The sequence below is a fragment of the Scyliorhinus torazame genome, chromosome 12 (assembly GCF_047496885.1).
Source record: "Scyliorhinus torazame isolate Kashiwa2021f chromosome 12, sScyTor2.1, whole genome shotgun sequence".
In the NCBI taxonomy this organism is placed as follows: Eukaryota; Metazoa; Chordata; class Chondrichthyes; order Carcharhiniformes; family Scyliorhinidae; genus Scyliorhinus; species Scyliorhinus torazame.
Genome location: NC_092718.1, coordinates 92,873,798 through 92,900,934, shown reverse-complemented (window position 1 = coordinate 92,900,934; position 27,137 = coordinate 92,873,798). Strand labels below are relative to the sequence as shown.

At 57.3% G+C, this 27,137-nt stretch overlaps 1 protein-coding gene across 2 annotated transcripts in view; it reads right to left on the bottom strand.

The window, feature by feature from the left end:
- Nucleotides 1–24,278, bottom strand: part of LOC140386560 (nectin-2-like) — a 128,403-nt gene extending 104,125 nt beyond the window's left edge. For both annotated transcript variants that reach the window (XM_072468983.1, XM_072468982.1), the window contains exon 1: nucleotides 23,984–24,278. In XM_072468983.1, the coding sequence (XP_072325084.1) occupies nucleotides 23,984–24,035 (52 nt within the window). In that variant the 5' untranslated portion in view covers nucleotides 24,036–24,278. The remainder of the gene's footprint in view (nucleotides 1–23,983) is intronic.
- Nucleotides 24,279–27,137: the final 2,859 nt, after the last annotated feature.

Below are 27,137 nucleotides of genomic sequence, written 5' to 3'. Positions count from 1 at the left end.
CTTATTCTGTCAGCAGCTCAGCAACAGAACACAAGTTACTCTTTGACAGGGATTTGTCAGATTGTCAAGAGGAGGGGAGAGTGAGAGAGCAAAGACGTTTAGCTCAGCTGGTTTGTGATGCAGAGTGTGGCCAACAGTGTGGGTTCAATTCCCGTACTAGCTGAAATTATCCATGAAGCCTTCTCAACCTTGTCCCTTGACTGAGGTGTGCTGACACTCACCACCAGTCAATCCTCCCACTCAAAGGGGAGATCAACCTATGGTCATCAGGGACTATGGCGACTTTACATCTCATGGCAAGGACATTGCTCTCTGACTGTTTTGTGTCATTCCTTGATTCCAATGGGATTTGAGGACTGGTACTAATTGGGGGGAGGGGAGGGGGGTGAGAAGAGATGAGATCACAATTGAGAATCTCACCTGTTTCTCAGTCTGCCTCACCCAACCATGACAGCAAATCATTTCCCACTTGAATTCAGGCATGTTTTAATTCATTCTTCGGGATATGGGCCATCAGTAACAAGGCCAGCATTTATTAGACACTCCCTCATGTCCCAAAGGCAACTGCCCACCTTTTTGATGACCCGAGAAGCAGGGTTGGTTCAACATCGTGTGTCTCCGGGTGGAGAGTCAATCTCATTGGTGTGGGGACAGGTAATACAGACCCCTAACTGAGAAAGGTGGCAAGCTTCCTTCCCCAAAACCCCCTTCCAAAAAAATAGAGGCTATGAGTGACAGTTTGTTTTATTTCTTAGAAAAAGACAAATCAGACACATTCGTGGACGGGGTTCCTAGATCTATTTGCAAACTCGATTCACCTTTTCAAACTAGTGGGATTTTAATGCTTGTTTCACTGAGGCGTTGACTCTCAGGCATCTGGAGCAATCCAGACCCACAGAATGTGGTTAACTGCCACAAATAAATGGCCGAACAAGGCATTGAGTTCAAGGGAAATTCGGGATGGGTAACAAATGCTGGCCCTGCCAGTTCCATCCACATCACAAGGAATTCTTAAAAAAAAGAGACTAACAAATTGGAAACTCTTTCCTCCGAGATCCAACGGTTGGCTCTGTAGCCTGAAATCAGGATCTGATTGGAGTTCACGAGGATGGATGGCTGATGGTGACACCGTGACAGCTTGTTAAAATTCGGCATCTAATGCCTGCTGAACTTTGGTCTGCTCTAGTGAAATTTGCTGAAAAGTTGCATTGATCAGAAGAGACCTTCTGCCAGAACGACACATGCTCAAAGAGGAGGGCCAGGGGACGTGCGGCCAAGGGGGGGGCGCAGGGACGCGCGGCCGGGGGGGGGGGGGGGGGGGCGCCGCGGGGACGGGCGGCCGGGCGGGGGCGCGGGGACGGGCGGGGGGCGCGCAGGGCCGGGCGGCCGGGCGGGGGGCGCGCAGGGCCGGGCGGCCGGGCGGGGGCGCGCAGGGCCGGGCGGCCGGGCGGGGGCGCGCAGGGCCGGGCGGCCGGGCGGGGGCGCGCAGGGCCGGGCGGCCGGGCGGGGGCGCGCAGGGCCGGGCGGCCGGGCGGGGGCGCGCAGGGCCGGGCGGCCGGGCGGGGGCGCGCAGGGCCGGGCGGCCGGGCGGGGGGCGCGCAGGGCCGGGCGGCCGGGCGGGGGCGCGCAGGGCCGGGCGGCCGGGCGGGGGGCGCGCAGGGCCGGGCGGCCGGGCGGGGGCGCGCAGGGCCGGGCGGCCGGGCGGGGGCGCGCAGGGCCGGGCGGCCGGGCGGGGGCGCGCAGGGCCGGGCGGCCGGGCGGGGGCGCGCAGGGCCGGGCGGGGGGCGCGCAGGGCCGGGCGGGGGCGCGCAGGGCCGGGCGGGGGCGCAGGGCCGGGCGGGGGCGCAGGGCCGGGCGGGGGCGCAGGGGCGGGCGGGGGCGCAGGGACGGGCGGGGGCGCAGGGACGGGCGGGGGCGCAGGGACGGGCGGGGGCGCAGGGACGGGCGGGGGCGCAGGGACGGGCGGGGGCGCAGGGACGGGCGGGGGCGCAGGGACGGGCGGGGGCGCAGGGACGGGCGGGGGCGCAGGGACGGGCGGGGGCGCAGGGACGGGCGGGGGCGCAGGGACGGGCGGGGGCGCAGGGACGGGCGGGGGCGCAGGGACGGGCGGGGGCGCAGGGACGGGCGGGGGCGCAGGGACGGGCGGGGGCGCAGGGACGGGCGGGGCGCAGGGACGGGCGGGGGCGCAGGGACGGGCGGGGGCGCAGGGACGGGCGGGGGCGCAGGGACGGGCGGGGGCGCAGGGACAGGCGGGGGCGCAGGGACGGCGGCCAGGCGGGGGCGCAGGGACGGGCGGCCAGGCGGGGGCGCAGGGACGGGCGGCCAGGCGGGGGCGCAGGGGACGGGCGCCAGGCGGGGGCGCAGGGACGGGCGGCCAGGCGGGGGCGCAGGGACGGGCGGCCAGGCGGGGCGCAGGGACGGGCGGCCAGGCGGGGGCGCAGGGACGGGCGGCCAGGCGGGGGCGCAGGGACGGGCGGCCAGGCGGGGGCGCAGGGACGGGCGGCCAGGCGGGGCGCAGGGACGGGCGGCCAGGCGGGGGCGCAGGGACGGGCGGCCAGGCGGGGGCGCAGGGACGGGCGGCCAGGCGGGGGCGCAGGGACGGGCGGCCAGGCGGGGGCGCAGGGACGGGCGGCCAGGCGGGGCGCAGGGACGGGCGGCCAGGCGGGGCGCAGGGACGGGCGGCCAGGCGGGGCGCAGGGACGGGCGGCCAGGCGGGGGCGCAGGGACGGGCGGCCAGGCGGGGGCGCAGGGACGGGCGGCCAGGCGGGGGCGCAGGGACGGGCGGCCAGGCGGGGGCGCAGGGACGGGCGGCCAGGCGGGGGCGCAGGGACGGGCGGCCAGGCGGGGCGCAGGGACGGGCGGCCAGGCGGGGGCGCAGGGACGGGCGGCCAGGCGGGGGCGCAGGGACGGGCGGCCAGGCGGGGGCGCAGGGACGGGCGGCCAGGCGGGGGCGCAGGGACGGGCGGCCAGGCGGGGGCGCAGGGACGGGCGGCCAGGCGGGGGCGCAGGGACGGGCGGCCAGGGGGGGCGCAGGGACGGGCGGCCAGGCGGGGGCGCAGGGACGGGCGGCCAGGCGGGGGCGCAGGGACGGGCGGCCAGGCGGGGGCGCAGGGACGGGCGGCCAGGCGGGGGCGCAGGGACGGGCGGCCAGGCGGGGGCGCAGGGACGGGCGGCCAGGCGGGGGCGCAGGGACGGGCGGCCAGGCGGGGGCGCAGGGACGGGCGGCAGGCGGGGGGCGCAGGGACGGGCGGCCAGGCGGGGGCGCAGGGACGGGCGGCCAGGCGGGGGCGCAGGGACGGGCGGCCAGGCGGGGGCGCAGGGACGGGCGGCCAGGCGGGGCGCAGGGACGGGCGGCCAGGCGGGGGCGCAGGACGGGCGGCCAGGCGGGGGCGCAGGGACGGGCGGCCAGGCGGGGGCGCAGGGACGGGCGGCCAGGCGGGGGGCGCAGGGACGGGCGGCCAGGCGGGGGCGCAGGGACGGGCGGCCAGGCGGGGCGCAGGGACGGGCGGCCAGGCGGGGGCGCAGGGACGGGCGGCCAGGCGGGGGCGCAGCGACGGGCGGCCAGGCGGGGCGCAGCGACGGGCGGCCAGGCGGGGGCGCAGGGACGGGCGGCAGGCGGGGGCGCAGGGACGGGCGGCCAGGCGGGGGCGCAGGGACGGGCGGCCAGGCGGGGGCGCAGGGACGGGCGGCCAGGCGGGGGCGCAGGGACGGGCGGCCAGGCGGGGGCGCAGGGACGGGCGGCCAGGCGGGGGCGCAGGGACGGGCGCCAGGCGGGGGCGCAGGGACGGGCGGCCAGGCGGGGGCGCAGGGACGGGCGGCCAGGCGGGGGCGCAGGGACGGGCGGCCAGGCGGGGCGCAGGGACGGGCGGCCAGGCGGGGGCGCAGGGACGGGCGGCCAGGCGGGGGCGCAGGGACGGGCGGCCAGGCGGGGGCGCAGGGACGGGCGCCAGGCGGGGGCGCAGGGACGGGCGGCCAGGCGGGGGCGCAGGGACGGGCGGCCAGGCGGGGGCGCAGGGACGGGCGGCCAGGCGGGGCGCAGGGACGGGCGGCCAGGCGGGGGCGCAGGGACGGGCGGCCAGGCGGGGGGCGCAGGGACGGGCGGCCAGGCGGGGGCGCAGGGACGGGCGGCCAGGCGGGGGCGCAGGGACGGGCGGCCAGGCGGGGGCGCAGGGACGGGCGGCCAGGCGGGGGCGCAGGGACGGGCGGCCAGGCGGGGGCGCAGGGACGGGCGGCCAGGCGGGGGCGCAGGGACGGGCGGCCAGGCGGGGCGCAGGGACGGGCGGCCAGGCGGGGGCGCAGGGACGGGCGGCCAGGCGGGGGCGCAGGGACGGCGGCCAGGCGGGGGGCGCAGGGACGGGCGGCCAGGCGGGGGCGCAGGGACGGGCGGCCAGGCGGGGGCGCAGGGACGGGCGGCCAGGCGGGGGCGCAGGGACGGGCGGCCAGGCGGGGGCGCAGGGACGGGCGGCAGGCGGGGGCGCAGGGACGGGCGGCCAGGCGGGGGCGCAGGGACGGGCGGCCAGGCGGGGGCGCAGGGACGGGCGGCCAGGCGGGGGCGCAGGGACGGGCGGCCAGGCGGGGGCGCAGGACGGGCGGCCAGGCGGGGGCGCAGGGACGGGCGGCCAGGCGGGGCGCAGGGACGGGCGGCCAGGCGGGGGCGCAGGGACGGGCGGCCAGGCGGGGGCGCAGGGACGGGCGGCCAGGCGGGGGCGCAGGGACGGGCGGCCAGGCGGGGGCGCAGGGACGGGCGGCCAGGCGGGGGCGCAGGGACGGGCGGCCAGGCGGGGGCGCAGGGACGGGCGGCCAGGCGGGGGGCGCAGGGACGGGCGGCCAGGCGGGGGCGCAGGGACGCGCGGCCAGGCGGGGGCGCAGGGACGCGCGGCCAGGCGGGGGCGCAGGGACGCGCGGCCAGGCGGGGGCGCAGGGACGCGCGGCCAGGCGGGGGCGCAGGGACGCGCGGCCAGGCGGGGGCGCAGGGACGCGCGGCCAGGCGGGGGCGCAGGGACGCGCGGCCAGGCGGGGGCGCAGGGACGCGCGGCCAGGCGGGGGCGCAGGGACGCGCGGCCAGGCGGGGGCGCAGGGACGCGCGGCCAGGCGGGGCGCAGGGACGCGCGGCCAGGCGGGGGCGCAGGGACGCGCGGCCAGGCGGGGGCGCAGGGACGCGCGGCCAGGCGGGGGCGCAGGGACGCGCGGCCAGGCGGGGGCGCAGGGACGCGCGGCCAGGCGGGGGCGCAGGGACGCGCGGCCAGGGGGGGGGGCGCAGGGACGCGCGGCCAGGGGGGGGGCGCAGGGACGCGCGGCCAGGGGGGGGGCGCAGGGACGCGCGGCCAGGGGGGGGGCCGCAGGGACGCGCGGCCAGGGGGGGGGGGGGGGCGCAGGGACGCGCGGCCAGGGGGGGGGGGGCGCAGGGACACACGACGGCACATGGACGCACGCCCAGAGAGAAGCGTGCCCCTAGGCCAGCGAGACGCATGCCCAGAGACCAGAGAGTGAGAGATGGCGTCCAGAGACCAGAGAGACACTTGCCCAGAGGCCAGCGAGACACACGCCCAGAGTGAAGCGTGCCCCGAGGCCAGAGAGGTGGGTGCCCCGAGGCCAGAGAGTGAGAGATGGCTCCCAGAGACCAGAAAGAAGCATGCCCCAAGGCCAGAGAGTGAGAGATGGCGCAAAGTGCATTAAGCCATATTCACCTTTATGATGTCGGAAAGACAGCACCACAATGATAAGATCAGCCAGTTTAGTGATGGTAGGAGATATGCCTCCACCAGAACAATGAGAAGTACTCCTGAGCTTTTTTGTCAATCTTCAATCTATGACATTTATTGGAGGTGGTGGCTGGAGACCTCGGTTTAATGGCTGATCAGTCGCATGCCACCCTTTCGACACCAAGCCTCCAGGTTGCCTGGTGCCCACTCAGCATTCAGTTGCTGTACCATGTGGCTACCTCCTCAATACGGAGTGCCAGCTTGAATCATGGGCTCAAACCCTTGGAATTTCCGAGTTGGAGGCAAGAGACGGAGAGTGAAAAAGCACAGAAAGAGAAGGGAGGGAGTATGTTACCCATAACGTCATATTTGGCTACAATTTTAAAATTGTTTCCAATGAAGGGGCAATTTAGTGTAGCCAATCCACCTACCCTGCACATCATTGGGTTGTGGGGGTGAGGCCCACGCAGACATGGGAGAATGTGCAAACTCCACACGGACAGTGACCTGGGGCCAGGATCAAACCCAGCACCTCAGTGCCACCCTGGATACAGGTTCTAATCACTAGAGCAGCACCCACTTTCCCAGCATTATGAGTATGGCAAATCTAACATGGGACGACTGGCAGTGTTACTCAGTGAGCAGCATTAGGAGGAAGAACAGGGGGCGGGATTGTCCCAGCCCAGGCTGGAGAATCCCGCAACCGGGCCACGCCACCCGATGCCAGCACGCGTTCAACGCCAGAGGCGGCAGCGTGTTTGGCGTGGGGGGCCACTATACGTGGCCGGGCCCACCGATTCTCGGCCCGGGATGGGCTGAGCGGCCGCTCTAAAAAGGCTGAGTCCCGCCGCCGCCAACCACACCTGGTCGCAGCCGGCGGGAACTCTGCGCGCAGGGTCGGAGGACGGCGTGTGTGTGTGGGGGGGGGGGGCCCCTCTGATGGGGCCTGGCCCGCGATCAGGGCCCACTTATCAGCGGGCCGGCCTCTCGCTCCCCGGGCCTATTTTCGTCCGTGCCAGCCCCTGAACTCCTGCGCCATTTTGCTTCGGGGCCGGCTCGTTGAGGGAGGCCACCGCGCATGCGCGGGTTGGCGTCGGAGCCACTGCGCATGCGCGGATCCCGCGGCGCACAGTTCGCGGCAGGATGGGAGGCTGGAGCGGCGTGAACTGCTCCAGCACCATGCTGGGTACTCCCAGCGGCCCGTTCACACCGCCGTGAAACGCAACGGCATTTCGGCGCCGAATGGGAAAATCCAGCCCAGGAAGTTAAACATCTCAGTCACAAGCCACAAAAATGGTTTCCATCCAGCATTTCACTCAAGAAGAAATTTCTTCCTCTTGCACCAGAAGGCATTTCTTATCACTAATATCCATTTCTAATTCTCTACCACAGAAAGCTGTTGGGCCAGTTCGTTGGATATATTCAAGAGGGAGCAGAACGTGCTCTTGCAGCTAAAGGGATCAAGGGGTTTGGGGAGAAAGCGGGAGTGGGATACTGAATTTGCTTGATCAGCCATGATCATATTAAATGGTGATACAGGCTCGAAGGGCTAAAAGGCCTACTCCCTGCACCGATCTTCTATGTTTCTATTCAGAGTCGAGAATGTCTGGAGCAGTCATGAACCGGAGGTTAGGAGAAGGGAGGGGTGAGGCACTCTGGGAAAAGCTGCCACATCACCCTGTGCAGTGTGCTGGATGCCCGAGAAGTACCCTAAGTGAGAGCCGGGGAAGAGTCGGATATTAGTCCTGAATTCCAGAGTCCCCTCTCACGCCTCCACCATGATCTCCACCTTCCTCCCCGGCACTATAATTCTTTTATGATACACCCCAAAGCACCCAGCCTGCCTAAATAATTATTAATATCTTCAGCTCACTGGGGCCAAGTCAAAAATGATCGCCCCTATATCCTGAGGCTGTAACCACCTCTCTTTCCTCCCCCCCCCCACCCCCCCCCGTGCTGAGTTCTAGGCTCTCTCATCAAGGTTGGCAGGGTGGGGGGGCAGACTAAGAGGAGAGACAATATTCTTGCAACCTGTCAGCATTTCACATGTTCAGTGAGACCACCAACAGCAGGGGGGGGAAAGAGTTAGTTTAGTTTAGTTTAGGTAGGGTTCTGTACTGAATTATGTTTTTGTTTGTATTTGTATTTTTTGTTGTTATAAAATCATAAATTTGTTGTTATAAAATCATAAATCCTTGTGAGACCGCCAACCCCTCATACAAATAAATTCAAGAATCCTCCCATTCAGCTCACTCTAAACTCCTAACAATAAAAGGCAAAAGGGCTATTGAAATCAGTGCAAAGGCACTCCTCCCTGTTCTCATTCTTTCCTCATCTTTGCTTACCAGAAACTAGAGTGGGGGTTGGGGAGGAACTCGAGATGATTCACTCTCTCAAATTCAAAAACAGTGACGACATGATTGAAGACCGGCATTTTCCCAGGAATGCAGGACATCACAAGATTCCAGCCAACTCGCCCCCCAACTTGCCAGGGGCAAGTTGTGAGGCACCCGGACCTTCTCACGGGCTGGCTTTTACAGTGTCTTTAGTAATGCACGACACAGGCATGATCATCATACAGAAATCTGACACCCAGGCACAGAAGGAGATATGGGGCGCAGCCAAAAGCTTGGACAAAGAGATTCCTTTTTAAGATACTCCTTAAAAATCTAAGAGAGAGGCGCAGAGACAGAGAGCGAGGCAGAGGGGGAGACAGAGAGCGAGGCAGAGGGGGAGACAGAGAGCGAGGCAGAGGGGGAGACAGAGAGCGAGGCAGAGGGGGAGACAGAGAGAGAGGCAGAGGGGGAGACAGAGAGAGAGGCAGAGGGGGAGACAGAGAGAGAGGCAGAGGGGGAGACAGAGAGAGAGGCAGAGGGGGAGACAGAGAGAGAGGCAGAGGGGGAGACAGAGAGAGAGGCAGAGGGGGAGACAGAGAGAGAGGCAGAGGGGGAGACAGAGAGAGAGGCAGAGGGGGAGACAGAGAGAGAGGCAGAGGGGGAGACAGAGAGAGAGGCAGAGGGGGAGACAGAGAGAGAGGCAGAGGGGGAGACAGAGAGAGAGGCAGAGGGGGAGACAGAGAGAGAGGCAGAGGGGGAGACAGAGAGAGAGGCAGAGGGGGAGACAGAGAGAGAGGCAGAGGGGGAGACAGAGAGAGAGGCAGAGGGGGAGACAGAGAGAGAGGCAGAGGGAGGCAGAGAGGGAGACAGAGAGACTCGGAGAGAGAGACAGAGAGACTCGGAGAGAGAGACAGAGAGACTCGGAGAGAGAGACAGAGAGACTCGGAGAGAGAGACAGAGAGACTCGGAGAGAGAGACAGAGAGACTCGGAGAGAGAGACAGAGAGAGACAGAGAGACTCGGAGAGAGACAGAGAGAGACAGAGAGAGACAGAGAGAGACAGAGAGAGACAGAGAGAGACAGAGAGAGACAGAGAGAGACAGAGAGAGACAGAGAGAGACAGAGAGAGACAGAGAGAGACTCGGAGAGACTCGGAGAGACTCGGAGAGACTCGGAGAGACTCGGAGAGACTCGGAGAGACTCGGAGAGACTCGGAGAGACTCGGAGAGACTCGGAGAGACTCGGAGAGAGAGACAGAGCGAGAGAGATAGAGGGAGACAGAGCGAGAGAGATAGAGAGAGATAGAGGGAGACAGAGCGAGAGAGATAGAGGGAGACACAGAGACAGAGCGAGAGAGAGAGGGAGACACAGAGACAGAGCGAGAGAGAGAGGGAGACAGAGCGAGAGAGATAGAGGGAGACAGAGCGAGAGAGATAGAGGGAGACACAGAGACAGAGCGAGAGAGAGAGGGAGACACAGAGACAGAGCGAGAGAGAGAGGGAGACAGAGCGAGAGATAGAGGGAGACAGAGCGAGAGAGATAGAGGGAGACACAGAGACAGAGCGAGAGATAGAGGGAGACAGAGCGAGAGAGATAGAGGGAGACACAGAGACAGAGCGAGAGAGATAGAGGGAGACACACAGAGAAAGAGCGAGAGAGAGAGGGAGACACACAGAGACAGAGCGAGAGAGAGAGAGGGAGACACACAGAGACAGAGCGAGAGAGAGAGAGGGAGACACACAGAGACAGAGCGAGAGAGAGAGAGGGAGACACACAGAGACAGAGCGAGAGAGAGAGAGAGGGAGACACACAGAGACAGAGCGAGAGAGAGAGAGGGAGACACACAGAGACAGAGCGAGAGAGAGAGAGGGAGACACACAGAGACAGAGCGAGAGAGAGAGAGGGAGACACACAGAGACAGAGCGAGAGAGAGAGAGAGGGAGACACACAGAGAGAGCGAGAGAGAGAGAGAGGGAGCCACACAGAGAGAGCGAGAGAGAGAGAGAGGGAGCCACACAGAGACGGAGCGAGAGAGAGAGGGAGACAGAGCGAGAGAGAGAGGGAGACAGAGCGAGAGAGAGAGGGAGACAGAGCGAGAGAGAGAGGGAGACAGAGCGAGAGAGAGAGGGAGACAGAGCGAGAGAGAGAGGGAGACAGAGCGAGAGAGAGAGGGAGACAGAGCGAGAGAGATAGAGGGAGACACAGAGACAGAGCGAGAGAGATAGAGGGAGACACAGAGACAGAGCGAGAGAGATAGAGGGAGACACAGAGACAGAGCGAGAGAGAGAGGGAGACACAGAGACAGAGCGAGAGATAGAGGGAGACAGAGCGAGAGATAGAGGGAGACAGAGCGAGAGATAGAGGGAGACAGAGCGAGAGATAGAGGGAGACAGAGCGAGAGATAGAGGGAGACAGAGCGAGAGATAGAGGGAGACAGAGCGAGAGATAGAGGGAGACAGAGCGAGAGATAGAGGGAGACAGAGCGAGAGATAGAGGGAGACAGAGCGAGAGATAGAGGGAGACAGAGCGAGAGATAGAGGGAGACAGAGCGAGAGATAGAGGGAGACAGAGCGAGAGATAGAGGGAGACAGAGCGAGAGATAGAGGGAGACAGAGCGAGAGATAGAGGGAGACAGAGCGAGAGATAGAGGGAGACAGAGCGAGAGATAGAGGGAGACAGAGCGAGAGAGAGAGAGGGAGACACACAGAGACAGAGCGAGAGAGAGAGAGGGAGACACACAGAGACAGAGCGAGAGAGAGAGAGGGAGACACACAGAGACAGAGCGAGAGAGAGAGAGGGAGACACACAGAGACAGAGCGAGAGAGAGAGAGGGAGACACAGAGACAGAGCGAGAGATAGAGGGAGACAGAGCGAGAGAGATAGAGGGAGACACAGAGACAGAGCGATGGAGATAGAGGGAGACAGAGCGAGAGAGATAGAGGGAGACAGAGCGAGAGAGATAGAGGGAGACAGAGCGAGAGAGATAGAGGGAGACAGAGCGAGAGAGATAGAGGGAGACGGAGCGAGAGAGAGAGAGCGCGAGCCACACAGAGACGGAGCGAGAGAGAGAGAGCGCGAGCCACACAGAGACGGAGCGAGAGAGAGAGAGCGCGAGCCACACAGAGACGGAGCGAGAGAGAGAGAGCGCGAGCCACACAGACGGAGCGAGAGAGAGAGAGCGCGAGCCACACAGAGACGGAGCGAGAGAGAGAGAGCGCGAGCCACACAGAGACGGAGCGAGAGAGAGAGAGCGCGAGCCACACAGAGACGGAGCGAGAGAGAGAGAGCGCGAGCCACACAGAGACGGAGCGAGAGAGAGAGAGCGCGAGCCACACAGAGACGGAGCGAGAGAGAGAGAGCGCGAGCCACACAGAGACGGAGCGAGAGAGAGAGAGCGCGAGCCACACAGAGACGGAGCGAGAGAGAGAGAGCGCGAGCCACACAGAGACGGAGCGAGAGAGAGAGAGCGCGAGCCACACAGAGACGGAGCGAGAGAGAGAGAGCGCGAGCCACACAGAGACGGAGCGAGAGAGAGAGAGCGCGAGCCACACAGAGACGGAGCGAGAGAGAGAGAGCGCGAGCCACACAGAGACGGAGCGAGAGAGAGAGAGCGCGAGCCACACAGAGACGGAGCGAGAGAGAGAGAGCGCGAGCCACACAGAGACGGAGCGAGAGAGAGAGAGCGCGAGCCACACAGAGACGGAGCGAGAGAGAGAGAGCGGGAGCCACACAGAGACGGAGCGAGAGAGAGAGAGCGCGAGCCACACAGAGACGGAGCGAGAGAGAGAGAGCGGGAGCCACACAGAGACGGAGCGAGAGAGAGAGAGCGGGAGCCACACAGAGACGGAGGGAGCCACACAGAGACGGAGGGAGCCACACAGAGACGGAGGGAGCCACACAGAGACGGAGGGAGCCACACAGAGACGGAGGGAGCCACACAGAGACGGAGGGAGCCACACAGAGACGGAGGGAGCCACACAGAGACGGAGGGAGCCACACAGAGACGGAGGGAGCCACACAGAGACGGAGGGAGCCACACAGAGACGGAGGGAGCCACACAGAGACGGAGGGAGCCACACAGAGACGGAGGGAGCCACACAGAGACGGAGGGAGCCACACAGAGACGGAGGGAGCCACACAGAGACGGAGGGAGCCACACAGAGACGGAGGGAGCCACACAGAGACGGAGGGAGCCACACAGAGACGGAGGGAGCCACACAGAGACGGAGGGAGCCACACAGAGACGGAGGGAGCCACACAGAGACGGAGGGAGACACACAGAGACGGAGGGAGACACACAGAGACGGAGGGAGACACACAGAGACGGAGGGAGACACACAGAGACGGAGGGAGACACACAGAGACGGAGGGAGACACACAGAGACGGAGGGAGACACACAGAGACGGAGGGAGACACACAGAGACGGAGGGAGACACACAGAGACGGAGGGAGACACACAGAGACGGAGGGAGACACACAGAGACGGAGGGAGACACACAGAGACGGAGGGAGACACACAGAGACGGAGGGAGACACACAGAGACGGAGGGAGACACACAGAGACGGAGGGAGACACACAGAGACGGAGGGAGACACACAGAGACGGAGGGAGACACACAGAGACGGAGGGAGACACACAGAGACGGAGGGAGACACACAGAGACGGAGGGAGACACACAGAGACGGAGGGAGACACACAGAGACGGAGGGAGACACACAGAGACGGAGGGAGACACACAGAGACGGAGGGAGACACACAGAGACGGAGGGAGACACACAGAGACGGAGGGAGACACACAGAGACGGAGGGAGACACACAGAGGGAGGGAGACACACAGAGGGAGGGAGACACACAGAGGGAGGGAGACACAGAGGGAGGGAGACACACAGAGGGACGGAGACACACAGAGGGACGGAGAGAGAGAGAGAGAGAGACACAGAGAAATAGAGTCAGAGAGAGACAGAGACAGAGAGACAGAGACACAGAGAGATAGAGACAGATATACAGAGAGAGAGGCAGAGATACAGAGAGAGAGGCAGAGACACAGAGAAAGACAGATACAGAGAGAGAGGCAGAGACACAGAGAGAAAGACAGAGCGGGGGGGGGGGGGGGGGGGGTTAAGGGAGGAAATTTCAGACCTTTTGGCCCACGTAGCTGACGACCGCCAATGGTCACCTTTTAAAAATAAGTGGTCGCTCACGAGAGACGGAAATGAGGATAATTCTTTTCACTGGGGTCGTGAGTCTGGATGTTTCTCCCTCGAAAGGTGGTTGAAGCAGAGTCTTTGAATATTTTTTAAAGAGAGCAAGATGGATTTTTGATTAACAAAGTAGCAAAGGGTTTTCAGGGATAGGCAGGAATGTGGGGTTGAAGTTCAATTATATCATGGAAATCAGAGCTGCACAAGAAGGAGCAGCGCAGCGATCTCAGAGGATTGTAAAGAGCTGGAGGCGGTTCCATAGATGAGGAGAGTTGTAGGGGCTGGAGAAGGGTTAGGACAAGCAAGTCTAGAATAATAAAAATGTGTATGTCGAGTGTGTTTAATTATCTTAAATTCACCTGCTGTTAGTCACCCACCAATGGAAATAGTTCTTCCCTCCTTAATCACCACTTCGATTCTGTGGCCACGCCCTTCAGATCATTTCTTTCTGCTGTGTTCCAACAAATCTCCAGTTTCTCACCCCACTCCTTATAAAACTGACAACCTTTCAAACCAGGCGAATCCTTGCAAATCTCTCCCACCCATACCCTCGCCTGCACATGTGTCAAAAGTAAAAACAGCCAAAAACCAGAAGGAACATTGTTACCGGACTGTAACCATCCCAACAATTATATTGTTGTTAGTTACCTATAGTATACAACGAACCTACCCAATACTCGGCTGATTTTTTATTTTTGTGTTGCAAATCCACCTACCCTGCACATCTTTGTGTTGTGGGGCAAAACCCATGCAAACGGGGAGAATGTGCAAACTCCACATGGACAGTGACCCAGAGCCAGGATCGAACCTGGGACCTCGGCGCCGTGAGACAGCAATGCTGACCACTGCGCCACCGTTTCTCGGCTGATTTGAAGCCCTACTTTAACATGAACTGGCTCCCAATATTCCTTGAACAAGTAACCCAACAATTTTCCAATCTCCAGTGAAAACAAATCACACCAATCTGAACTGGGAGGCTGGCCAAAGAGTACGGAACACACCTGCTTATTTCACAAGCTGGCTTGCTGCAAACTCACACCCTTGCACAGAGTGAGAGCGTGCACAGAGCGAGGGATCTGCACACGCCCTCTCACACCGCGAGGCAGGCGCGCGCACACGTAGAGCGCGCCAGGGATGCGCACGCGCACACACAACTGAGATGCGCGTCTCTTGGGGCAGCGCAGTGGATAGCATTGCTACCTCACGCCGCCGAGGTCCCAGATTCGATCCCGGCTCTGGGTCACTGTCCGTGTGGAGTTTGCACAGTCTCCCAGTGTTTGCATGGGTTTCGCCGCCCCACAACCCAAAGATGTGCAGGGTAGGTGGATTTGCCACGTTAAATTGGCCCTTTATTGGAAAAAAATGAATTGGGTACTCTTAAAAAAAATAGAAAACTTGTACACACACACACACACACACACACACACACACACACACACACACACACACACACACACACACACACACACACACACACACACACACACACACACACACACACACACACACACACACACACACACACACACACACACACACACACACACACACACACACACACACACACACACACACACACACACACACACACACACACACACACACACACACACACACACACACACACACACACACACACACACACACACACACACACACACACACACACACACACACACACACACACACACCTGCTCAAGGTACTCACTGAACACCTACCACCACCTATCTACAGGCAAACAAGCAATGTCAGCCTTGCCAACAATACTATAATAATAATCTTTATTGTCACAAGTAGGCTTACATTAACACTGCAATGAAGTTATTGTGTAAAGCCCCTTGTCACCATGTTCCAGCGAATGTTCTGGTACACACAGGGAGAATTCAGTATGTCCAAATTACCATCAGCACATCTTTCAGGACTTGTGGGAGCTCAGAGCAAACCCACGCAGACACAGGGAGAACGTGCAGACTTTGCATAGATAGTGACCCAAGCTGGGAATCGAACCTGGGACCCTGGAGCTGTGAAGCAACAGTGCTAACCACTGTGCTACCATGCCCTAACTGTGCAAGAACAGCCACCGCCATCCAACATTTGAACCTTGTGGCTTTGAAACACTCAAATCAAGGAAGATCCACACGTAATTAGCCAAAATCAACGAGGAACCATCGGCATCTGCCTCTGTTGAGGGAGACAAGTGGTTGTAGCTTGACGGACATCACTCCCCCCATCAAGTGTGTTGCAGGATTAGGTGGTGGGCATCTCTGAATTCCTGCAGCCAGTACAGGGATAGAACTTGCATTCTTGGCCTCATTCTGCACTACAACCAACTGAGCTAACCACCCCACTGAAAAATCTACAATAGCTGCCAATTACTTGTCCAGTTTTGCAGCCAACATGATGATGCGAATGAACACCTGCAGATTAGTAAATCATTTCAGGGACGGCCTGTGGCACAGTGGTTAGCACTGGGATTGCAGCGCTGAGGACCCGGGTTCGAATCCCGGCCCTGGGTCACTGTCCGTGTGGAGTTTGCACATTCTCCCCATGTCTGCATGGGTTTCACCCCCACAACCCAAAGATGTGCTGATTGGGTTGATTAGCCATGCTAAATTGCCCCTTAATTGGAAAAAATTATAATTGGGTACTTTTTAAAAAAAAAAAAAAACTTTTTTTTAAAAAAGTAAATCATTTCAACAAATATTAATGTGAAGGATCAGTGCCCATAGCGAATTTTGGGGAATACGCAATACACAGACATTGATTTGGTTGGGGGATGGGGGGAAAAGAGAACAGATTTTAATCGACTTTCAGACAGTCAGTGGCCACTGGGCAGTGCAGGTGAAAGTTTAAACCCCCCCCCCCCCCCCCCCCGCAACCACACACAAAAATAGTTCACCACTCACTGCACAAAAAAAACACACAGGCCAAGTCACATCTCTTGTGGTTCGAGATCAGTCCAATTTCCTGCTACAAAGGTGACTGATGTTGGTTTGTGCAGGGCGACCTCTGCTCCGGTCAGGCAGCATTAAAGGGAACCACTGGCTTAACCACAGGCCTGCCCTTCCATCAGAGCACAACCAAGAGCGGCCCAGCGTTATAAATGGAGCAGCAAGATCCCAGATTCAAGTCCTAGCCCACGTAAAGTTTAAAAACTGATCCCTAGCTAGGTGACAGAGGTTCCAGCACTGTTTGATGGTGCCATAGCATGGGAGGGCAGAGTAAGAGAGAGCCACAGAAGCAGTAGAGGATGGAGAAAATAAGAGCAGAAGACAGGCCAGGCATCGCACCATACCATCGCTACGGTGCAGAGACGCCATTCAGCCCATCGAGTTTGCACTGACCCTCTGAAAGAGCATTCTACCTCGGCCAACTCCCCCGCCCCATCTCCTAAAACCCCACCTAACATTCACATCCTTCGACAATAAGGGGCAATTTAGCAAGGCCAATCGACCTAATCAACACATCTTTGGACTGTGGGGTGGGCAAAACGGTGGCAGTGATAGCACTGCTGCCTTACGGCGCTGAGGACCTGGGTTCGATCCCGGCCCTGGGTCACTATCTGTGCGGAGTTTGTACATTCTCCTTGTGTCTGCATGGGTCTCACCCCCGCAACCCAAAAGGATGAGCAGGGTAGGTGAATTGACCAAGTTGAATTGCCCCTTAATTGGAAAAAAATAATTGGGTACTCTTAAATTTAAAAAAGAAATAAAAATCTGTGGACTGTGGGAGGAAACCAAGAGCCCCCCCGAAGGAAACTCACGCAGGCACGGGGAGAAAGGGCAAATTCCACACAGTCACCCAAGGCCGGAAGTGAACCAGGGTCCCTGGTGCTGTGAGGCAGCAGTGCTAACCACTGTGCCACATCTCTTCAAATTTTGAAATGGGACCCAACTGCACCACCCACCCCCCCCTCTTATAATCGAAGTAAATAGTGTCCTATAAACAAAATTGAATACAGCATTGTAGAAGATGTAATCTTGTTAACATACAATGACATATCACTCATCCCTCCCTTTTCTCAACCCAAATCCAGTACCCTGAAGTCCCGAGCGAGATAGGCTTTTGTTCGGCAAGGCAACTGAGGAATGTGGACTTATGGTGTCGAGTCACTTAAACATAGACATAGAACATTACAGCGCAGTACAGGCCCTTCGGCCCTCGATGTTGCGCCGACCTGTGAAACCACTCTAAAGCCCATCTACACTATTCCCTTATCGTCCATATGTCTATCCAATGACCATTTGAATGCCCTTAGTGTTGGTGAGTCCACTACTGTTGCAGGCAGGGCATTCCACGCCCTTACTACTCTGAGTAAAGAACCTACCTCTGACATCTGTCCTATATCTATCTCCCCTCAATTTAAAGCTATGTCCCCTCGTGCTGGACATCACCATCCGATCAACCACAAACTAATTGAACAGGCTCGAGGGGCAAACTGGCCTACTCCCTGTCCCAGCCTTGCAACCAGTTAACAGTTGCTGCTGGAAAGCTATTTTTTAGTGGGAGGCATCACCTCCCAGCTCGACCCATGCTCCTATGGCCTCTTGCACAGTCCCCTCCACCCCACCCCCAACTCTGGAATTTCCTCCCGAAATCTCTTTCTCTGCTCCTTTAAGACACTCCTTAAAACCAACCTCTTTGACTTGAGCTTTCAGCCACCTATTCTAATATCTCGTGTGGCTCAGGATCAAAATTTTGTGGGGCGGCACGGTGGCGCAGGTTGGCACTGCTGCCTACGGCACAGAGAACCCGAGTTCGATCCCAGCCCGGGGTCACTGTCTGTGTGGAGTTTGCACATTCTCCCAGTATCGGTGTGGTTCTCACCCCAGCAACCCAAAGATATGCAGGGTAGGTGGATTGGTCACGCTAAGTTGCCCCTTAATTGGGAAAAAATAATTGAATACTCTAAATTTATTTAAATTTTGTTGGGATCGTTCCTGTGAAGCAGGTTTTTTTATGTGAAAGGTGCTATACAATGTCTGCAGCTGATTTTAGAGTGCGGTTTCTAAAACCACAATGTCAGTTGACTATCAAATAAGCAACGATAAACATCTGACTTCTTGCCGTCAAAGTGTTATAGGTCTTTCCACCTCTGATCAGCATTTTGATTTCACTGCTGTGAGCACCTCGAGTGTAATTCAGGCCCCTCCAGTTTATCAGCGCTGGAAGGTGCGGATTTTCACCAGGAGTTGGTGCGTGTAAGACTTAAATCTCAGCGATTTCCTGGGTTAGATTCAGTGGGTTCAAAAACAGACCACCCATCACAATCCTTTTACTGATACTGTAAGAGCTGATACTCCCCATTCCCCAGCACAAACACACACACACACATCATTCATCAGTTCTTTGGTTCTTGCCGTCAGCTGAAAACCATCCCCCTTGAGGCTGACGCACAGGAACAGGAGGAGGCCATTCAGCCCCTTCGAGTCTTCTCCATCATTCAGTTCAAATTTGATTTGCATCTTAATCCCATCTACCTGCCTTGGCTCCAGCGCCCTGGAGCTCCTTACCCAACTCAAATCTCAAATCTTCCACATCTGAAGAACAGCGTCTCCCGTAATACAGGACTAGCAGTGGGAATTGGCGGGGATGTGGGGAGAAGAGATGTCAGTCAATTTGTGCATAGCAAGGGAGGCAGTCAATTTGTGCACAGCAAGCTCCCTTACTATGCACAAATTGTAACAATTACTCCAGTTGGCTGTTACTTTAGCAGTATAGGTCGAATGATAAATGTCAGCCTTGTCTATGAAATAAACAGTACGAAGTCTTACAACACCAGGTTAAAGTCCAACAGGTTTGTTTCGATGTCACTAGCTTTCAGAGCTCCGAAAGCTAGTGACATTGAAACAAACCTGTTGGACTTTAACCTAGTGTTGTAAGACTTCGTACTATGAAATAAACCACAAACAAAATGGGAGAAATAAGCGAGTGTCTGATTTTTTTTTTATAAATCAAGTCACAACCACAGTATGAAGTGTCAGCAGATGAAAGAAGTTGTTTATTTTTTGGATCCTCTATTAATACGATGTCAAGTAACCAGGGGATTCCCTCCTCTCTCAACTCTTGATATGGAGTGGCAGTGGGGGACGAAAAGAGGGGGGAAATTCCATCATTGATGGGGGAAAAACTAAACATTCCCTGGGAGAACAAAACGTACATTTCTCTCATCAGATTGGAGGCTGACGTGTGCTGCTTACAACGGGACTCCCGGGTTTATATTACAGACTTGCATTTCTGCAGCATCTTCCCCATCTCATAAACATTTCACAGTCAACGAAGTACTTCCAGTATGCTTGGTCGCAGCTGTTTTGCAGGAACCCCGGCAGCCAATGCACCCACAGCAAGATCCCACAAAACAACGACACGACAATGACCCAGGTTACCATTTTTTTTTTTTTTTTAAAGTGACATCAATTGACCAATAAATATTGGGCACAGGACTTAGAGAGAACTCGCCCTCTTGCTCGAAATATACAAAAGATCCTAATGGGACTTGGTCAGGTGCTTTTGCTTGTAGAGAAGTACAGAACTAGGGAACGCTGAATTTTATTTTATTTCCCCCTTTTATTCCTTGACAGGGAGCTGCAATGGTCAACATTTCTCACTGAACCCAACCTCCCTTGAGAAGGCAGCTGGGTGATCAGGGAATTGAACCCATGCCCCAGAGCATTAGCCTGGACCTCTGTGATTACTAATCAATCAAAGTGACATTCCCACTATAACACCCCATATTTAAATAAATTTATTACCCAATTCATTTTTTTCCAATTAAGAGGCAATTTTAGTTTGGCCAATCCACCTACCCCGCACATCTTTGGGTTGTGGGGGCGAAACCCACGCAAACACGGGGAGAATGTGCTAACTCCACACAGACAGTGACCCAGAGACGGGATCGTACCTGTGACCTCGGTGCCGTGAGGCAGTAGTGCTAACCACAGCCCATCTTTAAATATTGGGGCTCTCCTATTTAATACAAAGATGAGATTTTTCTTTGTCTCAAAGGGTTGTGAGTCTGTGGAGACTGGATCTTTGGAGATACTCGAGGCTAAGTTAGATAGGCTTTGGGTCAAGGGAGCCTAGGGTTATGGGGGACGGGCAATAAAGTGGAATTGAGGCCACAATCTTATTGAATGACAGAGCAGGTACGAGGGGCCGAACGGCCAACTGCCACTCAAACTTCAAGTTCTTGCGTTGTGTTCTTTCAACAGGGGCAGCACGGTAGCACAGTGGGTAACACAGTTGCTTCACAGCTCCAGGGTCCCAGGTTCGATTCCTGGCTTGGGTCACTGTCTGTGCGGAGTCTTCAATTCCTCCCTGTGCCTGCGTGGGTTTCCTCCAGGTGCTCCGGTTTCCTCCCAGTCCAAAGATTGGGTTAGATGGATCGGCCATGATAAATTGCCCTTAGGTTGGGTTACTATTTTGCGGGGATAGGTGGAGGCGGGGGTTTAAGTGGGATGCTCCTTCCAGGAGCCGGTGCAGAGTCGGTGGGCCGAATGGCCTCCTTCTGCACTGTAAATTCTATGATATATAACAGTGGCTGTGGGATCCATCCATCCACCCAAGGGGGAAAATGGGGCCTCAATTTAACATCTTGTTCACGAGACAGCACCTGTGACAGTGCTGCACCCCTTCAGCGCTGCCACTGTCAGCCTGCATTTTACACTAGTCTGGCCCCTGGAGTGGGGCTTGAAACACATGACCTCCTGAGATGCTGCTATTCCAATGAAATTTGAAAACACATTAAAAAGCAGATGATTTAACCTTTGAAAAAAAATGCACATGGAATGTCGTCCTGCATACCCCTCACACACACACAACCCACCGTCATGGTGTCTCTTTCAGACTGGTTTACAGAAAGATGCTAAACCATTCATCACAAGCGGATGCTGGCAGGAATTTCTCAACTCCCCAAGAATTTTCCTTCCTAGTCAATATAATTTCCCACCTTGCTGATTAAATCTATGATGGTATAGGAGGGAGGGGCAAATTAAGTATGATTATTTCCGAAACTAATATTTTGGGATCCAGTCTCAGTCATTTCAGACATGACGTGCAGGAAATGTAACGTGTTCAACAGGAACAGGTGACTTTTGGAGCCATATCTCTCAAAGTTCCCTATCACTGGGGAATTTCCATGCCTTGCTTTTGAAAGTCTTGTTGTGAACTATGGGTAGAGATTGATTGCAGTGATTATAGTCAATCATTCGATTATCATTGCATCATGTGATGGTAAGAGAACTATATTTGCTTGGGCTACATCATCGTCCAATTCCGGGAAGACACTTCATTGTATTAATGCAAGTCACGGGATCCCACTTAAACCAGCCCTTCCCCCATTTTCCCATTGCTCTTGTGCCCTCTCTTGAAGCAGCTCTTCATTATCCTGCTCCTTTTCACAAGAAATAATATATATACAACAATATATTTTCTTTTTAGAAGCCAGTGTGTTCTTCTACAATCACTTAAGCAATCTACATTCACCTCGTGTCTTTCGCACAGCAAAATGCTAACACATCCACAAGGTTTAACACCAAGGCTTTGAGGGTAGATATTAAGACAGGTGACGAAAACCTTGGTCAAAGAGGAAGCTGTTCGACCCATCTTGCAGGAAAGAAAGAGAGAAAGAGGTGGAGAGGTTTAGGGAAGAAATTCCAGAGCTTAGGCACCCCCCCATCCATCGCCCCATCCAGCCAGCTGAAGGCACAGGCGTCAATGATGGAGCACAGGAAATCGGGGAGGAATCTCAAGAGGTTAGAATTGGAGTGGAACAGAGATTGGGTGGGGGCTACAGGAAAAGGGAGGGCCGACGGAGGTAGGGTAGGCTGTAAGGGCTAGAGGAGGCTACAGAGATAAGGAAGGCTGTTGGAGGTTACAGAGATGGGGAGGGTTGTCAGGGCTGGAGGGGGTTACAGGGGAGGTTGTTGGAGGTTACAGAGATAGCGGAGGTTGGTCAGGGCTGGAGGGGGTTACAGAGCTAGGGGATAGGGAATGTTATTGGAGGTTACAGAGACAGGGGAGGGTTGTCAGGGCAGTAGGGGGTCACAGAGATGGGGAGGGTTGTCAGGGCTTGATGGTGTGACAGAGACAGGGGAGGTTGTTGAAGGTTACAGAGATAGGGGAGGTTGGTCAGGGCTTGACGGTGTTACAGAGATAGGGGAGGTTGGTCAGGGCTTGACGGTGTTACAGAGACAGGGGCAGTTGTTGGGGGTTTGTCAGGGCTGGAGAGGGTTGGTCAGGGCTGGAGGGGTTGTTGGAGGTAACAGGGAAAGGGGAGGTTGGTCAGGGCAAGAGGTGGTTACAGAAATAGGGGATAGGGAAGGTTATTGGAGGTTACAGAGGTAGGCGAACGTTGTCAGGGCTGGAGGGAGTTACAGAGATGGGGAGGGTTGTTGGAGGTTACAGGGATAGGGGAGGTTGGTCAGGGCAGGGGGTGACCGAGATAGGAAGAGGAAGGGGTGACAAAGATAGGAAGAGGAGGTCATGAATGAATTTGAAAACCAGGGTGAGAATTTTTAAATGGAACAGGAGTCTGTGAACAGATGAGATTGGGTAACGAGTGAATGGAAGGAGAATCGCAGCAGCAGAATTTGAAGAGAAAAAAACAAGTTTAAGAGTGCCAGAAGCTGAATAGGATAACACTGGAATAGTGAGGTCTCAGTGAGATCTCCGGATAACAAGTGTGAGTGTGTTTAACAATGATTGGATTCATACCCTGTTAGTTACCAATCAGTACAGATAGTTCTTCCTAATTACATCACAATGTCCCCCATTCCAATCGCCTCCTGGCCTGATTTGTTAGAATGTCAGCAATGGTAAACTATTCGATTTATCCAGTACTCACCCAGAACTAAAACATTGCAGTGTTAATGTAAACCTACTTGTGACAATAACGATTAACACCTCTCAACTATTGTAATAACCGTCGTTAAATTTATCCTGTACCCTCGATCAAAAGCTAAAACGCCCCGATTCTAAAGACATAACAAAGCTTGACCGATGTTCAGTCGATTGAAAGTTTAAACCCAGATCTCCCGAAAAATTTCCAATCCTGAGGGTGAACTGATGATTATAGAGAGATAAACCAGATCGTTCAACACAATAAGAGTGAACATCCTTTCTCCCACACAAAAAGCGATCTTTAGAATTATTTTTTTACCCAGGAGAGGGGGGGGGGGGGGGGGGGTGAGTGGGCCATAAAAGGGCACACGTTTTATTTCCAAACCTTTCTCCCATTTAGGTTTGTTAAAAATAGGGGGAGGGGTTAACTTTTAAAATGGCTTCAGTTGTGTGTTTTTCTTAAATAACACCCATCGTCTCTTCCCTGGGGGTAATTTGAGCCCCACCAACTCTGTAACTTTATACTCCAAACAGCCTCAACTCAGCAACTGACCTTTAACCAGGGAGCAGAGGATTTATTTCCATTGCCTTTCCAGACTGGGTTGCATTGCAGTGGAGGGAGAACACACACATACACTGGCCAAGGAACAACCATTTCCAAATCCAACTCCCTCCCTACCTCCGAAATTTATAAAAGACAATTTCACCAACGGAAAAATACACACACAGCACCTGTACACGCCACACCTAACAATGGCTTCCACAGACAGGAGCCATTTTCCTTTTGCAAAGTCTTTACTTGTCAAAGTTACTTCATTGTGACTCCAAACACCAAGAGCTGGTGACGGAGGTCGCAACACAGCTCAAATGTTGTCGATTTGAGGGTGATGTTGAAATCCTACCTGACCAGATATGGAGGAATATGGTGGCGAGTTTAAGCTGCAATGTAACCATGCTGAAATCCCCGGAGTAATTGACAAGGCGAGTTAGTTGTTTCTCCAGTCGCGATGGGGTCCGCAGTGGAGAAAAGCTCTATCCTGTGAATGTGTGCCTCTGCCGCGCGCTCTCTCTCTCTGGTAGCTCGTCACAGCCCCACTGTAAATAAACTGCTCCACTTTCTCTTTCTCTCCGTCGAAAGCAGCTCCTCGATACTGGAGGCAGACAGAAACCAATTCCTGTATCGAGTTCCCTGTACCGCCCCCTCGTTAGCAGGGGAATGTCTTACTCACTCATGAACTCCTATTCTCCCCGAACAAATACGTAGAAACTGGAAGCAGACCAGGATGAACAATAATATAATTAAAATAAGGCGAATTACCAAGAGAACCTCCTTATTGGAGGTTTCGGTGTGATAAACGTTCGTCACATTAACTGGGACTGAAAGTGCACTGTCAGAGGGTCAGTACTGAGGGAGTGCTGCACTGTCGGAGGGTCAGTACTGAGGGAATGCTGCACCGCCAGAGGGTCAGTACAGAGGGAGCGCTGTACTGTCAGAGGGTCAGTATTGAGGGAGTGCTGCACTGTCAGAGGGGCAGTACGGAGGGACCTCAAACACTGTCCTGAGCCCTACTCGGGTGGAAGACCTCGTAAACCAGCACCTACTTACATTGGTGTGGAAATCCTGGGGTGGGAGCACGGACTTCATTTTTTGCTGGGCCCCTTTGTGGGCTGAAGATCTGTTTGTGCTCACCTATCCTCTCATTCTCCAGCTTCACAGGAGTCTCCCACCTCGGGCACCAATCCATCCACAGTGCCCCACCCTCCTATCCCGCTATCCTCCTCCGCCCACTGTGTGCCTCGCGCTCTCTTCCCATCCTTCCCTAGTTCCATCGCATACTTTCCTGGGGGGAGAGTCTATTGTTCCACCTCGCTTTCCCCCTAACCCCGCCCTGTCTATTTTCCAATCTACACCAACACGACAAAGCCCACAGTGGGGTGGGCGTGGCACTTGCCCTGATGGCTGTCGTGTTGGATGTTCTGGTTCACAAACAAGCCAACAATGCTGGAAGTGGTGTAACGCTATTTTATTAACTGGTCAACTATGCTAACATACTGTAAACGTGGGTATAAGCAATACCAGCTTAACTGTGGACCCTTTCCTATCACTAGCTATGGTGAGGCACTCAGCACATGGTGAACGTCTGTGTTGCAGGCTGTGAGCTCTGTTCTCTGAGCTGGCTGCTGCTAGAATGAGCGGGAACTCTCCTGTCCCCTGTCTTTATAGTGCGTGTGCTCTCACTGGTGATTGGCTGCGGTGTTATGTATGCTGGTTGGTCCTACTGCATGTCCATCAGTGTGTGTATGTGATTGCACCATAATGTACTGATGGATATTATGGCAATGGCCACTTCACCTATGCCGGTGGCGGGGCCGACCAGAGTCTCTTATGCGGGTGCGGTGGCCTCTTCTGCCACCACTAGTCCCGCAGCCCCGCCACCTTTCCGGTTGCTGAAAGCTGGGTGGAAAGTGCTACACTCACTCCGCCGTCACCATAGAGGCGGGTCATTCGCACAATGACCGGGGCCGTCGATCCCTCGGCCATCGTAGCCACCTCTCGTATGTAGGGGAAGGTCATGTTTTTCCTGAGGGCCGAGAGGGCAGTCCACCTCGCCCTTGAAAAGGGGTTTGTGGTGGGCGGGACCTACGTGGCGGTGGATCCTCTTGTGGCCATAGCTGAGAGGATCATACTCTCCAATGTCCCGCCCCACCTCCCTATGGAGCTCCTCCTTCCCCCTCCTCCAACGACTGATGGAGGTGCGTTCCGAAGTGGCGCCATTCCCTCTTGGCCTAAAGGATGATCCCTCAGGCACATCTACTCCTTCCGGCGGCAGGCTTTTGTCCGCCTCACTCGGGAGGGGGTATTAGAGGGGTCGATTCAAAGTCTCCCATCAAGGGGAGACTTTCCGTATATTTTGGTCTGCATGTGGCGTGCAGCGCCATGCCTACAAGAAGGTGGGGCGAAATAATTGTCCCGCCTCCAAGGCAGCCACCGACACCAACGTGGCAATGGCTGGCACTGCTGCCCACTCCCCCTCCACTGACGTTACCACCCCAAACACAGGAGGGGACACCACGCCGGCACTTGCCAACCATCGGCTGCCGGCATGGAGAAAGGAGGGCATCCACAAGGCCCATAAGAAGGCGAGGTGGGGATCAGCCCCAGACACCCCCGACATTGTTGGCCTCGAGAACCCCGTGCCCTGGAACTCCAGCTCGGGGGCAACTGATGTACCTTACCCTGCAGACACTCCACTTTCATCCAGGGCCCATTTGACGCCTCAGCGTTGGGTACTGGACCCACCGTCGCTTCAGCGCATGTTAACAAGGGGGGAAGCGGTGATGCGCGCGGCCCCGAGCCAGCGCATGGATCAAGGAAGTCATGACCCCGGGAGCAGACTGCCAAGGGCATTGGGTCAAAGCGAGTATGGAGGTTTCCTCAGCAACCCCCCCCCCCCCAACGTATGTGGTGCCACTCCTTGGAGAGGGGGGGAGAAAAATATCATGACCCCCCCTCCCTCCCTTCCTGGTGTAGACAGGGTGGCGCCCGCCTCCTGCCCCTCAACACCACACCCTGACCCCCGGGTCATTGGGCGGTGGTAGCGTGGTGGACCCTCCTTCCCCACCCCAACCTACGATGCCGGACACTTCCATCTCCATCCTGGAGCTTTTCCTGGAATTGTTCCTGGATCTGTCCAGTGGCCCGGTGTCACAGGAAGAGTGGGGGTCGGAGCCGCCACCTCCCTCTGCCCCGATATCCCAAGTAGAGCCCGTGAGGGCCTGTCTGTTGACGGTCCAGGGGGTGGGATCAAGGCAGACCAGGGCCAGTTGGTGGGTCCGTGCCATCCGCCACACACAATGTGGCGGGGGACTCAGTCCCAGAAGGCGAATGCTCGGAGGAGGACGGCTGCTCAGGGCAGGGCACGGGGATGAATTTGGGTCATCGGTAATGAGGCAGTGGACTCCCTCGTGCCTAACGCCAAGTCGCCCCTCATCTCTCGAGGGGAACTCCGGGATTTTCTGCATGCTAACCTCGGTCGCCGAAACTGAGTGCAGCTA